Source organism: Diplotaxodon limnothrissa, linkage group LG11 (assembly GCF_057381915.1).
Source record: "Diplotaxodon limnothrissa isolate DT_005_m linkage group LG11, D_limnothrissa_male_GT1.1, whole genome shotgun sequence".
NCBI classification, from domain to species: Eukaryota; Metazoa; Chordata; class Actinopteri; order Cichliformes; family Cichlidae; genus Diplotaxodon; species Diplotaxodon limnothrissa.
Window position 1 is genome coordinate 40,054,849 of NC_140606.1, and position 15,102 is coordinate 40,069,950.

Genomic DNA, 15,102 nt, shown 5'->3' on the forward strand with positions numbered 1-15,102 from the left:
AATGGAGAACACAAACTTTGTCCAAAAACCTCTCATGTTCAGCTGTTTTGTTTTGTTTTTGTAAAAAGATAACAATGTTAGCCTTTTCTGCAGCTATGGGGCATATATGGTATCACTCTTGGCTGGAAGCAGTGCTTAAACAATGAAAAAAAACACAAACTTTGTCCTAAACCTCTCATGTTCAGCTGTTTCCCACTTTTTCTTTGGTCATTTTAGCCTTTTTGTCCAGGGTGAAGGGAGTATCTGCCATCAAACAAGAAGACAGCCGCATGTAGCTATGATGATGTTTGCTAGTTCACCTTACATGCATTAATGTAATAACGTGGTTAGCCTACTCAACGTAAATTACACACGATTAACATTCGAGGTGTTACCTCCTTTGACAGTATCACAGTATCAGCTTAAAGCACTTGTTGCTGCTGAGTTTGCATATTTTGCTGTGAAGTACAGCCAGACTTTTGACCGCTTCGCCTTGGACATTTTTAATCTGTAGCTCTGCTCTAACAGAACGTACGTACCTGGCCCCGCCTACTATCCTGGGAAACGTAAAATGATTGGCTAGAAGTGTATCACAGCTCAGGAAAAAAAAGCACCGAAATAAAGCACCGAAATGTGCGCTGCTTTTCGGTCTGGTTACTACCGTTTATGTCAGAACACCGGTACCCATCCCTAGTAGTGAGTCGATTTATTAACTTGGGTGTTTGAAGTGGAAATGTTATTTCTAATTATGGTTGTAAAATTTTCTCCTTTATCTCTGGATTTCTTGTGTTGATTCCTAAATATATGTCATTCATGCCTCCTGACTTCCAAAATAAAAGTCTTTTTAAAGCATTTAACTGAATTTAAGCTGCTCTCACAGGCACTAGGACCCTGCGGACACTCTGCACTTCCTCCTGCTTTAAATAGCTTCAGCATCTGATTGGTGGATTTTTAATGAAGCAGGCTGAAGCTGATCTGCCACCTCACCTGTGTGCAAGGAGCAGGTGAGCGTGGCCAATCAGGTGGCGGCTCTGTGGTGAAATGCAGACAAACCTGTCAGGCAGAGAGAGAGAGAGCGAGCGAGCCCCATAGAGTCAGAGTGGGAACTCCCTCTGTGCGAGGGAGAGGAGAGGAAGGAGGACACCACACTCAGACATCCAGTGGGTCCCACACGCTGGTCAGAGCACGCCGTGACATCAGAGTGACATCATGAGCTCCCCCACTGAGCATACAGACGGGCAGGGTGAGGACAGGTAAATATTTACAGCTCAAACGCTGTGTGAGAGTGTGTGTGTGTATTTGTGCGTGTGTGCGTGCGCATTTCCTGCTCAGTAAAAAGAGGAAGTTCAATTCAAACTGCTTCTGCTGCTGACGGTCAGTGAAGGGGTCTCTGTGATATGTTCACCGCCTGATGATCTGGGCTGTTGATCAGCAGGAAGTGATGTCCGTTGACTTCCTGCTTGCTATGGGGTCTCCCGGTCCAGGTCCTGAGCCTCATCGCCGATCTCTTCCTTGCTGATGACTTCACTGATTACTCTGCAGTTTCTGATTGGCTCCTGGTCGGGTCCTGATCGGGTTCTGGTCCTCGGACAGGAAGCTGACGCCTTTTCCTGAATCTGAGCTCAGAGTCAAAGACCAGAGGAGGCCTCTGATCCTCCCGAGTCCCTGAAAACACTCTCTGAGCTCCTAACTCAGTCCGTGAAGCTCTGCAGGTGAGGCGTCCGGTCACGCCTGCGTGTCATGCGCTAGTTTGTGTCACACGTTGAGTTTTTGCAATTTCCCATCATGCTCCTGCAAACAGCTGATCTGTGGAGCAGGTGCTGAGTGAACGTCACCAAACAAACTGCCAGTAATGTGAACTGTGTTTGAGCTGATGAAGAAACGGACTGAACATCGCTCTGAGGTTCACGCCTCGCACTCTGCACCTGCAGCTTCACCTGCGCAGGTGAGGCCGTTGTAACACATGCAGAGCCGAGGACATTAGGGGAGAATATTTAACGTTCACAACACGCAGTTTAATAACCCGCGCCGAAACAAAGCATCTTATGTTCCTGGCCTAACCTTACTGCCCACGGAGGTGCGTCTGATAACACACCTGAGGACTGCGCTCACACACCATTTTGGCTTTTTTTAGAAAATCTGGCTGTAAATCAACAGCCTGAGCCAAGTGTGCCATCTGCTGGGACGAGCTCAGAATCAAAGGTGATGATGTAATAATGATTGGCTCCACCCCCTGCAGTTCACCTGCAGTATCTGCACGCACCACCAGGGGGCAGCCGCCAAGACTTTACGAATCTTTAAGGCTGGAGACAAAGAACTGAGCAGATTATACGATCTGCAAACATCAGTCTTCATCGTCTTAAACTCCTCCTCCTTCTTCTCACATGTTCTCACCTGAGGAGCCCTCTGATTGGCTGAGATCCTTTGTGAAGAGTTTTAATCTTTACCAGGATTTCATCTGAACTTTCATGTATCCATCCACAGCTGTTCCTCACCAGGAGTGACTCCAAGGAAGCTTTACAGACTCCTTCATCTCTCCTCTTTGTTTTTGTGGAGGCTCATCAGAGTTCTGATATTTTTGCGAGCTGACCCTGAAGGTACCGCAGTGAAAACACTCCTCACCTGCAGAGGACCACCCACTGCACACACCTGTTCAGTTACTGTCGCTGGAGATCAGGTGTGTCAGCTTCACAGCAAACAGAGGAACAATGAAGCCCCTCCCTTGTTCACCTGTTCAGGTGTGTGAGATAGTCAGAGCAGTCAGACGGGTTTGATCTGATTTTAATCACCAGGAGGCTTAACTGCCTGCAGGTCAGATCTGTGATTGGACGGAAACCCTGGAGCTATAAATAGTTTACAAACCTCCAAACGAACGTCACAGGAGGTCAGACCAAGGTGTGTGTGTGAGTCATGAATGTCCGATCAAACAAACTTATTTATTGGTCTTTATTTAACTTTAAATAATAGAACCACAAAAAAACGTCAAAATACCTGCAGAAGAACAATCAGCCAATCAGAGAAGAGAATCTGAATTGGGTCCCAGTTTCGGTTTTTCTTTGCTCTTCCAGGTCTGCTCCAGGGCCCTCAAGCCCCGCCAACATCCAGGACATGGAGCTGAGGGAGGAGTGGCAGGATGATGGCTTCCCCAGGTCAGAGGTCATGCTAACAGAGGCTAATAAAGATAAATAGATCCTTATGGAGGATGTTAATTTGTGCTAACAGAGGCTAATAGTAACATATGGTAAGAGGCGAATGTAGCTTTAATAAAGGCTAATGCTAATATGTGCTAACAGAAGCTAATAGCTGTGAATAAATGCAAACTAAAGCTAATGTGTGTGGTGAATATCTTCTCACCTCTTTGTTTCACATGTTTACCTGGTTTTACCTGGCTGGCGTTGCTGGGCTTGCTGCTTCAGACCACTTCCAGAGGATGACACAGAAAGTCCAGCAGGAGAATCAGGTGAAAACCAATTTTTGTAAGCTAAAGTTGAAGCTAAGAGTCTGTTGTGGCCAGTGCTATCCTCTACGCTGTTGCATGCTGGGGGAGCAGATTGAGGGTTGCTGATGCTAACAGACTCAACGAACTGATCTGCAAGGCCAGCAATGTTGTGGGGATGTAGCTGGACTCTCTTAAGGTTGTGATGGAGAGGCATACGTTGTCCAGGATAAAGACAGTGTTGGATAATTCCTCCCACAAGAGCACGCTCAGTCATAGACTGAGATTACCAAAAAGCACCACTGAACGACCCAGGAATGCATTCCTGCCTGTGGCCATCTCCCTGTACAACTCATCCACCCAACACACTGTATACTGCTATTGCTACACCCTCTTTGCTCATGCTCTTCTTTCTTATTCAGATATTTATTAGTAAGCAGTGTTGGGACTAACGCGTTATTAAGTAACGCGTTACAGTAACTACGTTATTATTGTGGTAACGAGCACGGTAACTAGTTATGCCAAAATCAGGAACGCGTTACTCGTTACTGGGATTTAGATAGGCTCGTTACTCGTTACTTCGTGTGGTGGCTATCGCGGAGCTTCCACAGATTCAGTAACATAAGCAAGTGGTGGAGGCCAGCAGGTGGATGAGGGAAAGGGAGGCAAGAGGAGAGACCCGAAGCGGCCGCTGGTCCGAGAGTGTCAGGTGAACTGAACTTCAGGTTAGAAGTTATGACCTGCAGTCCATCTGGGTCAGATATGAACCAAGTTTAGGTGGAGTTTATTTAATATTAATTTCTAGTATCAGCTGATGTTTGCTGGAGCCACAGCTGTAAAGCTGCTGGTCATGATGTCGGTTTGGATATGTGGTGAGAGGGAAACATGAAGATGAAACCAGGAGATGTCCTTACTGAATCATCAGAGCTGAACAGGTGATGGAGAAACAATTTTCTGTCCCAGTCCAGCCCTGTATGCAGCTCATCTGCAGTCTGCTGTTACCTACATCTTCCTATTCAGAAGGCAGAATTTCAGAGTTCTGAGTACAATCAAAGCACCACGACTGCAGTTTTTGTGTTGGATGTAAAAAGCGCACATGACTCTGTGATGTAGGCTAGAATCATGGCAGCAGTCAATGATGGTGCAGGCGTGGGATTTCTCTCGTGGAAATGTGCACATTATCTTTTCCTTTGTATTGGTAGGTGGCACAGTGCACTGTGGCAAGTAAGCAAGCTAGAAGACTGGCAAAGTTATGGAAGCAACACATTAACAAGAGAAGTCTGAGTAAAACCAAAGTTACTTTCCCTAGTAACTAGTTACTTTGAAAGTAACGAGTAACTTCAAGTAACTGAGTTACTTTTGATGGAAGTAACTAGTAATGTAACTAAGTTACTAATTTAAAGTAACTTACTCAACACTGTTAGTAAGTGGCTTATATATATGTAAATATTGTATATATTGTGCTATTGTTTATTTCCTGTATTGTCTTTGTTGCTGTTGGTACTGGAGCGCTGTAACCAACATCATTTCCTCTATGGCTCAGTAAAGTATTCTGATTCTGACAAAGCTCAAAGTCACCAATCAAAGGTGATCAAAATCAATGACAACAATCTTCCAAAAATCAATCAGTGTTCACTCTGTCCTCTGTTCTTTAGCTCCGGTCACCAGCCTCACTCTATCGGGTGGAGGCGGAGCTAAGAAGCGTCTGGTGGCACCGTCTCTGAGTCTCACGCTGAACCGCCGTGACTCGAACGATCGGAACAGCTTCTCTGCAGCCGCGCTGTCAGGGACACCAGACGACACACCGTCGCTTGACATCAACCTGGAAGCTCTGGAGACGCCATCGGACAGCGAGACAGGAACACTGCCGGACAGCATGCACGACCTGGAGTGGGACGGTGAGATGTGCACGCAGATGGGAAGTAATGTAACCGAGAGAAAAGCAGCTGACCTCTGACCTCTGTCTCACAGACGACCTTCCTCGGATGGGCAGAGGTGGAGCTGTGGCCAGAAATCCGATGGAGCAGTCCGAAGGTCTGATGGAGCTGGATCAGGTGGACAGCAGAGGGCGGCGCTGGAGGCGGTTCTGCATCTCAGGACACGAATACCATGTCAACATGAGCGTCCTGGAGCCGTACCTGCAGGTCCTGTCGCATGGAGGTCAGAGGTCACACACCCACCAAACTACCTGTAATACACCTGCAGGAGCTTCCAGGTCTCACACACACCTGAAAAACACCTGTAACACAAATAAGATGATACACTGATATTACACCTGCAGGAGCGCCACACACACTCACCTGTAACACACCTGCAGGTGCCATGGAGCTAACACTGTGTTGTATTTGAAATTGCACCGTGACAGCTCTGCCTGTGGTTGGTTGACAGGCTACTTTGGAGACGGGATGAACGCCATCATCCTCTTCACTTCTTGTTACCTGCCGGAGAACACAGTGGAAAACTACGAGTATGTCATGGAAAACCTGTTCAGGTGAGTTTGGGCCCAGAAATTGTGGTCAAATGCTAGCAGGTGTGAGCCACGCCTCCTTTATCACCTGTCTTCCCCTGCAGGTACATTGTGGGGACGCTGGACCTGATGGTCTCAGAGAATTACCTGCTAGTCTACCTGTGCGCCATGGCTCCCAGAAATAAGCTGCCCTCCATCAAATGGCTTCACCAGTGCTACACGTCCATCGACAGGAGGTACAGCATCCCCTCTCAGCACCGCTCTGAGGGGTGGAGCTTCTTTACTTCCTGTTCCTTCAGTAACTGTGACCCCTGGCTGCCCCTGGGTAGGTCCGGGATGGGCGTGAGGTTCTGGGGGCGCTCCGTCTCTGGGCTGGGGCCCGGGCCAGGCCTCGGGGGCTTGGGTCCTGGTTGGTGTGTTGCCGGGGTTGTGGGCGGGTGGGTGCATGGGGGCCCAGCCCTGGAGCAGGGTGCCGCCGGTGCATCGAGCCACCTGGGGGGCTCTTCAACTGGTGGGGAAGATTGTCACATCTTGCAGGAGCTTTCCTCTCCTCAGGAACTCTCTGCAGGAGGGGGAGATACAGGAGAGGTGGAGGAAGATCTCAGCCTGGGTGTTTATTGTCTTATGTAGTCTGGAAGATGAGTGGATGGTGGGGTGGGTGCAGTTTTCTCTGTGGTGGGGTTGGGTAGACTGTCCTGGGCTCTGTGGGGCCGGAGGGCGCTACTGCACTGGGCCCCGGTCTGATGGGCCTGGGCCCCCTTTCCCTGGCGGGTCGCGGAGTATGGGGGTACCTACTGGGGTCAGCGGGGGAGCTGGCCCCAGGGAGGGGTCACTTGCCCCTCCCTTCCTTCCCTCCCCATCTCCAGCTGCCTCCCTCTTCCCGCTCCATCACAACCACCCACACATGCAGGGCCTTGGAGTGGGGGTATGTCACCAGGGTGCAGAGGAGGCTACCCCCCCCTCTGTCCCCTTCTGGCTGCCTCTGCCTCAATTTTATCCCACAACTTAGACATTCACATTACTCACACTCTCATTACACATACATATAGGATCTTGGGGGTGGGCACGATACACGGAGTCCAAAGTACCATCAGGGTGTACACCCCACCCCTGGCATCGTTGCCCACCTCTCAATTTTAAATACACGTAGACATTGAGGGCCAGCAGGAGGGACCATGCGCTTACCTGCTGCTCTCTGGCAGGTAGCTCCATGCCCTCCTGGGTTTTAAATGCACCTTAGAACACACATGCATCAACACTACAATGAGCAGGTGGAGGGAGGTTTGGAGTCTTCTCTCACCCCCATTCTCTGCGACCTGCTGGAGCAGGGGGGCTAGTAGGAGGAGTTGGCCGTCCGACTGCGGTCTGGAGTGTGGTGCCTCCCTGCTGCTGCGGAGTCGGGGCGGTCTGCCTCCCCCCACCGCAGGGAAAAGGGAAACACCACCTGGGTCTGGGTGCAGTTCCCCCCCCTCCAGGGGCAAGGGTACCTAGACCCGGTTTGTAGAGTACGCTTGGGGAGTGTGATCGTGTGTACAGCGTCTCTTTATGTCTGTCTCCACGTTGGTTGAGTGTGGAGTAAGTGCATATGAGAGCATGAGGGTGGGAATGGATGTTTGTATCTGTGTGTGCCTGTATGTCTGTGTCTATATGTCAGGTTGGGTGTCAGGCGCCACCTCTCTGGGGACATCTCAGGCCCTCCAAGGTTTGGAGGCCTATCTCCCCCCACCACCACTTCCCCTGCCAGTGGCGGACTCCCTCAGACATCGGTGCGTTGGTGGTTCTTTGTGTCCGGGGATGGGCGTCCAGGTACACACCGGCTCACTCCTTGGCGGCCGCTTATCGGGGCCTGGAGCCTGGGGCTCGCTCGGGCCACTTCGGAGGTGGGGTGCCCCCGGCCTCTCGGCCTGGGGCTCGGTCACTCAGGCGCGGCTGGCTTCCGGCGGAGCTCACGGGCGCGTCACTGCAACCCCCCCTGGCTTCTGCTCCGCGGCTGCTGAGTGAACCCTCATCTGGGACTCTCCTCAGCTCTTTCTGGGACAGTGGCGCAGCTGCCCCTCTGTGGGTCTTCCTTGGTCTCTTGTGTTCTGGGGGCCTCTGGATGTCTGGAGTTTTGATCTCCTCCATACCTGCTTCATGCCCTGGAGGACGGGGCTGTGGCCCCCCCACACCCTCTAGCAGATCATTACATGAAGGAACCTTTTAAAAAAACAAAAAACAAGCGCGTCCATGCTCACAGGTGTACACACGGGTGATCACACCCACAAACTACACCCTTTTTGGCTCCTACCTCAAAGCACACTGTGTTCTGTTGATCTTATGTGCTGCACAATAATGTTTAACATTTAGTATTTACTGTCATATTCCCATATATCATTGTGATGTTGTTTATTCTATTACTCTTGTTCTCTTCTGCTTGTTTTCTTTTTTCTTTCTCAGCAGGTGATCCAGGTGATCGATATATGCATTTTTTTTCTCTGCCCGTTCTGTTGGTTTTTGTTTTTTGCCCTTCTCCCCCGTCCCTCTTCTCAGCTGTTTCTCTTTCCCTCTTTCTTTCTCCCCTTCTTTCCCCCAGTCAAGTCTGTCCCGTATTCAGTAAGTGAAAATAAAATAAACAATAAAAGGTGAATCAAATGGACCATTACGGCAAGGCTGGGATGGTCAGTTTGGTAAAGTAAATCCGTTGGGCATCTTTCTTTGCCTTAAAAAAGAGGAAAAAAAAAAAAAAGTAACTGTGACCCCGTAGACGAGTAGAGCTTCTCATAACTGCTCGCTGTGTCTGCTCCGACCTGTGGACCATGCAGCGAGATGATCTTTCAGTTCAACTACCTGCAATTTTGCTTTATTTATGTAGCACGAACAGTCGCATCGGGGCACCTAACAATCATGTGACCCCCTATGAGAAGGCACTTTGGCGACAGGAAGTAACCTCCAGCAGTACCAGGCTCAGGGGTGGCCATCAGCCGCGACCGGTGTGGGTGAGAGGAGGAAGACGGGATATTCTGAATGTGAGACGAGCTAAGGTGAAAACAAGGCGCGTTACGCTAACCATAGGCAAGAGCGCCAACGGAGAGCTCCACCCCCATCACAGCCACAACAAAAATGACCCCTCTATTCATCCATTTGCAGTGTCAGGGTCACGACCTGATTTTCACACGCTGCGTGGCGTGCAGCGCCGAGATCCTATTTGGAGCATCCACTCGAGTCAGACTTCCTGTTTGGAAACAACCAACCCACCAACTCTGCAATCCAAGATGGCAGCAGTGGGGGTTCAACACCCCCCGCCTCTCGCCATGTCACCTTCTGCTAATAAAAGCTAATAGCTGGCTGTGGCTCAACGACAGCAGGTGATGGTGCTGACGTCGGGTCAGACTCCGTCATGACGTCTTTAATCTGATTGATCACGCTCGCTGTGTAAGAGACGCTCTGATTGGAGCGCTGCTCTGTGTGGTCATGATGTAATCATCAGTTGCCTTTGCTGTTGGGAGATGATGTCGGGGATTCAGCCATGTTTCCAGCTCTTTGGAGGTCATCTTCTTCCTCCTCCTCATCACAGCTGTGCACGCTTACAACCACAGCAGCACTTTAACTCGTCTGTCATACGTAATGGCGTTACCGCGACCAGCTGATGGTCACGGTGGCCTTTGAAGTGTGTTTAGCGCACAAGGACATGGGGGTTCACTGTCCTCATGTCTCCGCAGGCTGAAGAAGGACCTGAAGGGGCTGCTGGTCGTCCATCCCGCCTGGTACATCAAAGCTCTCATCACGCTGGTCAAACCTTTTATCAGGTCAGCGCGCACACACACACACACACACACACACACACACACACACACAATGTACATTTGGTTTTTCTGGACCCTGGTTGGCTGCAGTGCATTCCTACCACCAGAAGGTGGCAGTGAAGTACCAAGAAGCTGAAATCTAGCAGGGCCTCTGTCAGTGAGCTGCACTTTGACTCTGTATGGAGTCAAAGTGCAGCTCACTGGATAAATCACTGTGTGCACGTTCACGGTGCAGCATCTAATGAGTCTTTACTTGGGATGAGGGAAAGAAATTAGACCAACAGACTAGTGTAAAAGTAAGAAATGCTCAGAAGTTTAGTTCAATTTCAAATTCAAATTCAAATTCAAATTTTATTTGTCACGTACACAGTCATACACAGTACGATATGTAGTGAAATGCTTGGACAACTGCTCGTGACCTAAAGAAAACAAAAAAGGAAAAGGCTATGAATAAGATAGGAAATAAATATGAAAAATTAAAAAGGGTAAATTTAACTAGAAAGGAATAAAATATAAATTAAGGTTAAAAATGAAATAACTGTACAACACAAATTAGAATGAAGGGTAAATTTAACTGGGAGAATAAGATAAAATATATAAATTAAAGTTGAAAATAAAATAACTGTACAACAAAATACACAATATAGAACTATATAAGAATGTATGAAGAAATCTAAATCTAAATAAATATATACACAATAACAGCAGCTGTACAAGTATTAACTGGAAATGAAGAATATAGTGACCAGTGTTGTGCAAAACCAAAGTCCAGAAAGTCCAGTGTGTGTGTAAGAACTGCATGTGTGGGTCAGTACTGTGTGGTGGTGTGATTGAGAGACCGTATCGCCTGCGGGAAGAAGCTCCTCCTCAGTCTCTCTGTGTTGGTCTTCAGGGAGCGGAATCGCTTTCCTGACCTCAACAGAGAGAACAGTCTGTTGTTGGGATGGCTGAGGTCCTTCACCATCTTCCTGGCCTTGGTCCAGCACCGCCTGCTGTAGATTGAGTGCAGGTCAGGGAGCTCGGAGCGGATGGTGCGCTCAGCTGACCGCACAACCCTCTGTAGAGCTCGTCTGTCCTGCATGGTGCTGTTCCCGAACCAGGTTAAGATGTTTCCCGCCAGGATGCTCTCTATGGTGCACGAGTAAAAGTTCCTGAGCACCTTGGAGGGCAGTTGGAAGTCTCTCAAGCGTCTGAGGTGGTAGAGACGCTGTCGGGCCTTTTTCACCACGGTGTTGATGTGACAGGACCATGACAGGTCCTGCGTGATGTGAACTCCGAGGTATTTGAAGCTGTCCACTCTCTCCACTGGGCACTCGTTGATGACGGGGGTCTGGTAGTTCCTCTCCTGCTTAGTGCTGAAGTCCACTATCAGCTCCTTTGTCTTACTGACGTTTAGAAGGAGGTTGTTCCTCTGGCACCAGTTCTCCAGATTCCTAATCTCCTTCAGGTAGGCCGTCTCGTTGTTATCAGAGATCAGGCCCACCACGACGGTGTCGTCAGCAAACTTGATGATGGTGGTGGAGCTGGTAGTAGCCACACAGTCATATGTGTACAAAGAGTACAGCAGGGGGCTCAGAACACACCCCTGGGGGGCTCCAGTGCTGAGAGTGGTGGAGGCTGAGACATGTCCGCCCATCCTTACTGCCTGTGGTCTGCCAGTTAGGAAGTTGGAGATCCACTGACACATAGATGAGCTGAGTCCCAGATGCTCCAGCTTGGTGGTGAGTGTGGAGGGAATTATGGTGTTAAATGCAGAGCTGTAGTCTATGAAGAGCATTTTAACATAATTCCCCCTTCTAGTGTCCAAGTGAGTGAGTGATGTGTGGAGGAGATGAGAGATGGCATCGTCTGTGGAACGATTTGGATGGTAAGCGAACTGTAGTGGGTCCAGTGTGTCTGGTAGTGAAGAAATGATGAAGTCTCTGACCAGGCGTTCAAAGCACTTCATCACTACTGAGGTGAGGGCTACAGGGCGATAGTCATTGAGAGAAGCAGGGTGGAAAATGTCAAAAACTAACAACAAAGGCATTTTAAAATATTTATCACATTCATGATCAGAGGTGGCAAAAGTCCAGACATTCAGTGTTTAAGTAGAGAAGAGTTATTGTCAAAAGCACATGTACAGATCATACACAGTGAAACTGCAGGGCTCCCACAGTCCTCAGTGTTACACTAAACAACATAAAAGATAAAAGTCTTATACACACAACAGTGTCCAACACAGTCTGAGTGTTTTTGGGAAAGTGGGAGTGTGGGAGTCAGTGAAGGGCGGTGGTTCAGAGTTTTGGGGGGGCGGGGTCGACAGAGCAGGGAGAGAGTAGATGTCCTGGAGTGAGGGCAGAGAAGCACCCACGATCCTTTCTCTGCTCTCGCTCTCCTCAGTTTGAGGAGGAAGTAGAGTCGCTGTTGGGCTTTACGGACCACGATGCTGTTCTTTGACGACATCAATATGAAGTACATATACTAGTGTTAAAAAATACTGCAGTAAAAGTTCAAGTATGGATTTAAACTTAAGTGAAAAAGTACAGGCTCTGACAGTTACTCAGAGTAAGAAAGTAAAGAGCAGCTCCTTGAAGGACGTTTTTACTGAACCTCCTGTTATATTAATGTAATAAAGTAATAATAGATGGAGATGAGCAGGTTTTCCCAACGACGATGCACCACCTGGTGGCAGATGTCTACATAACATTTAAGACCCAATAATTTACTGGCGTTAGATTAAACGGCTGTCATGTCTGTTGCTGACGATTAACACATTGCCAATCTTCGTAATTCTTTCGATCTTGAAGAATTCTTCCAAGAGTCTGTGGTGCACGCTGGTGAAACCAGAACCTCACAGAACTGCACCGCCTGATGGAAACATCGGTCAGCACAAGGCGCCATCTCAGTGTCTTAAAGAGTGTTTGATGTTATGCAGATGTTGGATGTTGCAGCAGAAACACATTCTAAAGCTCAGACCTGAGGTTTAGAACAGGACCCCAAGTCTTCCCCCTCGGTTAGAGCGGCCTCCTGTGGTGGATCTGGTCATTACACAGATAAATCTCAGTGAGAAATCTTACAGGTTAAACTATCCCAGGTCCTGATGTGTTGTGTTAGCTTGATGTAGTTGGTCTGTCTCACCTGTGACCTTTGACCCTGTTCTCCACAGCGATAAGTTCAGCAGGAAGATCCGCTTCATTCAGAGTCTGCAGCAGCTGTCCGAGCTCATCCCCACAGACCAGCTGCAGATCCCCGACGCCATCCGCCAGTAAGGCCCTCTGACTCCAGTCTGACTCTGACTCCACTCCAACTCCACTCTGACTCTGACTCCACTCTGACTCTGACTCCACTCTAACTCCACTCTGACTCTGCTCTAACTCTGCTCTGACTCCACTCTGACTCTGACTCCACTCTGACTCCACTCTGACTCCGCTCTAACTCTGCTCTGACTCCACTCTGACTCCACTCCAACTCCACTCTGACTCTGACTCCACTCTGACTCTGACTCCACTCCAACTCCACTCTGACTCTGACTCCACTCTGACTCCAGTCTGACTCCACTCTGACTCTGACTCCACTCTAACTCCACTCTGACTCCACTCTGACTCTGACTCCACTCTGACTCCACTCTGACTCCGCTCTAACTCTGCTCTGACTCCACTCTGACTCCACTCCAACTCCACTCTGACTCTGACTCCACTCTGACTCTGACTCCACTCCAACTCCACTCTGACTCTGACTCCACTCTGACTCCAGTCTGACTCCACTCTGACTGACTCCACTCTAACTCCACTCTGACTCCACTCTGACTCTGACTCCACTCTGACTCCGCTCTAACTCTGCTCTGACTCCGCTCTGACTCCACTCTGACTCCACTCTGACTCCACTCTGACTCTGACTCCACTCTGACTCCACTCTGACTCCGCTCTAACTCTGCTCTGACTCCACTCTGACTCCACTCCAACTCCACTCTGACTCTGACTCCACTCTGACTCTGACTCCACTCCAACTCCACTCTGACTCTGACTCCACTCTGACTCCACTCTGACTCTGACTCCCCTCTAACTCCACTCTGACTCCACTCTGACTCTGACTCCGCTCTAACTCTGCTCTGACTCCACTCTGACTCTGACTCCACTCCAACTCCACTCTGACTCTGACTCCACTCTGACTCCAGTCTGACTCCACTCTGACTCTGACTCCACTCTAACTCCACTCTGACTCTGACTCCACTCTGACTCCACTCCAACTCCACTCTGACTCTGACTCCACTCTGACTCCAGTCTGACTCTGACTCCGCTCTAACTCTGCTCTGACTCCACTCTGACTCTGACTCCACTCTGACTCCAGTCTGACTCCACTCTGACTCTGACTCCACTCTAACTCCACTCTGACTCTGACTCCACTCTAACTCTGCTCTGACTCCACTCTGACTCCAGTCTGACTCTGACTCCGCTCTGACTCCACTCTGACTCTGACTCCACTCTGACTCCAGTCTGACTCCACTCTGACTCTGACTCCACTCTAACTCCACTCTGACTCCACTCTGACTCTGCTCTGACTCCACTCTGACTCCGCTCTGACTCCACTCTGGCTTGGACTCCATTGTAACTCTAATCTGGCTCTAAGATAACTTTGATGATCGATTGAACACACAGATTAAATACAAAATGCAAGAAAACGCTTATAACACCTCACAAAAAGGCTAACAGTGGCAGCTGGGTTAGCTGCTACTTCTGTATGTTTTAGACCTAACCCATACTGACCTTTGACCCCTATTCACCTTAACAGCTGGTGATAACAGCCTTTTCTTATTCCTTCTGTTTGACTAACTCCTATTTTACTGAGTCATACTTCCTGTATCATTTCCAAATTAAAAGCCCTCCATCAGTTTGCATTGAGCCTTTTATTGAGAAACGATTGCAGAAATGTCACGTGATCTGTGCCGTGAGGAAGACGGAGAGAAGACGAAGACGCTCACAGAGACGTTAAGGCCTGCTGATGTTGGCGCGGTTCATGAATCCACTTCCTGTCTCTCTGCAGGTTTGATGAGAAGCTGAACAGATGACCCTCTCACACGTCACACTGGAGGGACCCAGGAGGCCACAGGGTCAGGAAGCCTGCTGACCTTTGACCTGTGGCGTGTACATATGAGCAGACTGCTGTACGTCTGTGTGCTGGTGGCGTTCGGACTCGGAGAGGACGAACATGCTAACGGGAACTCTGCTGCTTCTTTCCTCTAAACTTGAACAAACGCTAACTTACTGTTTATTTATTGGCGTATTTAAGACGGCGGTGAGAGCGAGACACCCGACACATCGCGCCGTCACGTTTCTGTCTGAGCCTCAGATCTATGGACGTGTGGGGGGTGGGGCTAATCGGGCTCTGTAATCCAGGTGATAGAATCTGTTTTGGTTTTCATGTCCATGTGAAACACGTGAGTGGAGCTTCACTGCGGA

The 15,102-nt window shown here is 49.2% G+C and overlaps 1 protein-coding gene across 2 annotated transcripts; it reads left to right on the top strand.

The window, feature by feature from the left end:
• The first annotated feature begins 1,188 nt into the window (after positions 1 to 1,188).
• On the top strand, positions 1,189 to 14,711 carry bnipl (BCL2 interacting protein like). Of its 2 annotated transcripts, XM_085366050.1 has the most exons (11): positions 1,189 to 1,232; positions 3,048 to 3,128; positions 3,396 to 3,439; positions 4,379 to 4,387; positions 5,071 to 5,313; positions 5,387 to 5,575; positions 5,804 to 5,906; positions 5,987 to 6,118; positions 9,581 to 9,667; positions 12,813 to 12,911; positions 14,687 to 14,711. In XM_085366050.1, exons 1-11 carry the CDS (start codon positions 1,189 to 1,191, stop codon positions 14,709 to 14,711), a joined length of 1,056 nt encoding a protein of 351 aa, XP_085222176.1. The 2 variants fall into 2 exon arrangements, with proteins under 2 accessions (XP_085222176.1, XP_085222175.1); XM_085366049.1 differs by lacking the exon at positions 4,379 to 4,387.
• The last annotated feature ends 391 nt before the right edge of the window (positions 14,712 to 15,102 follow it).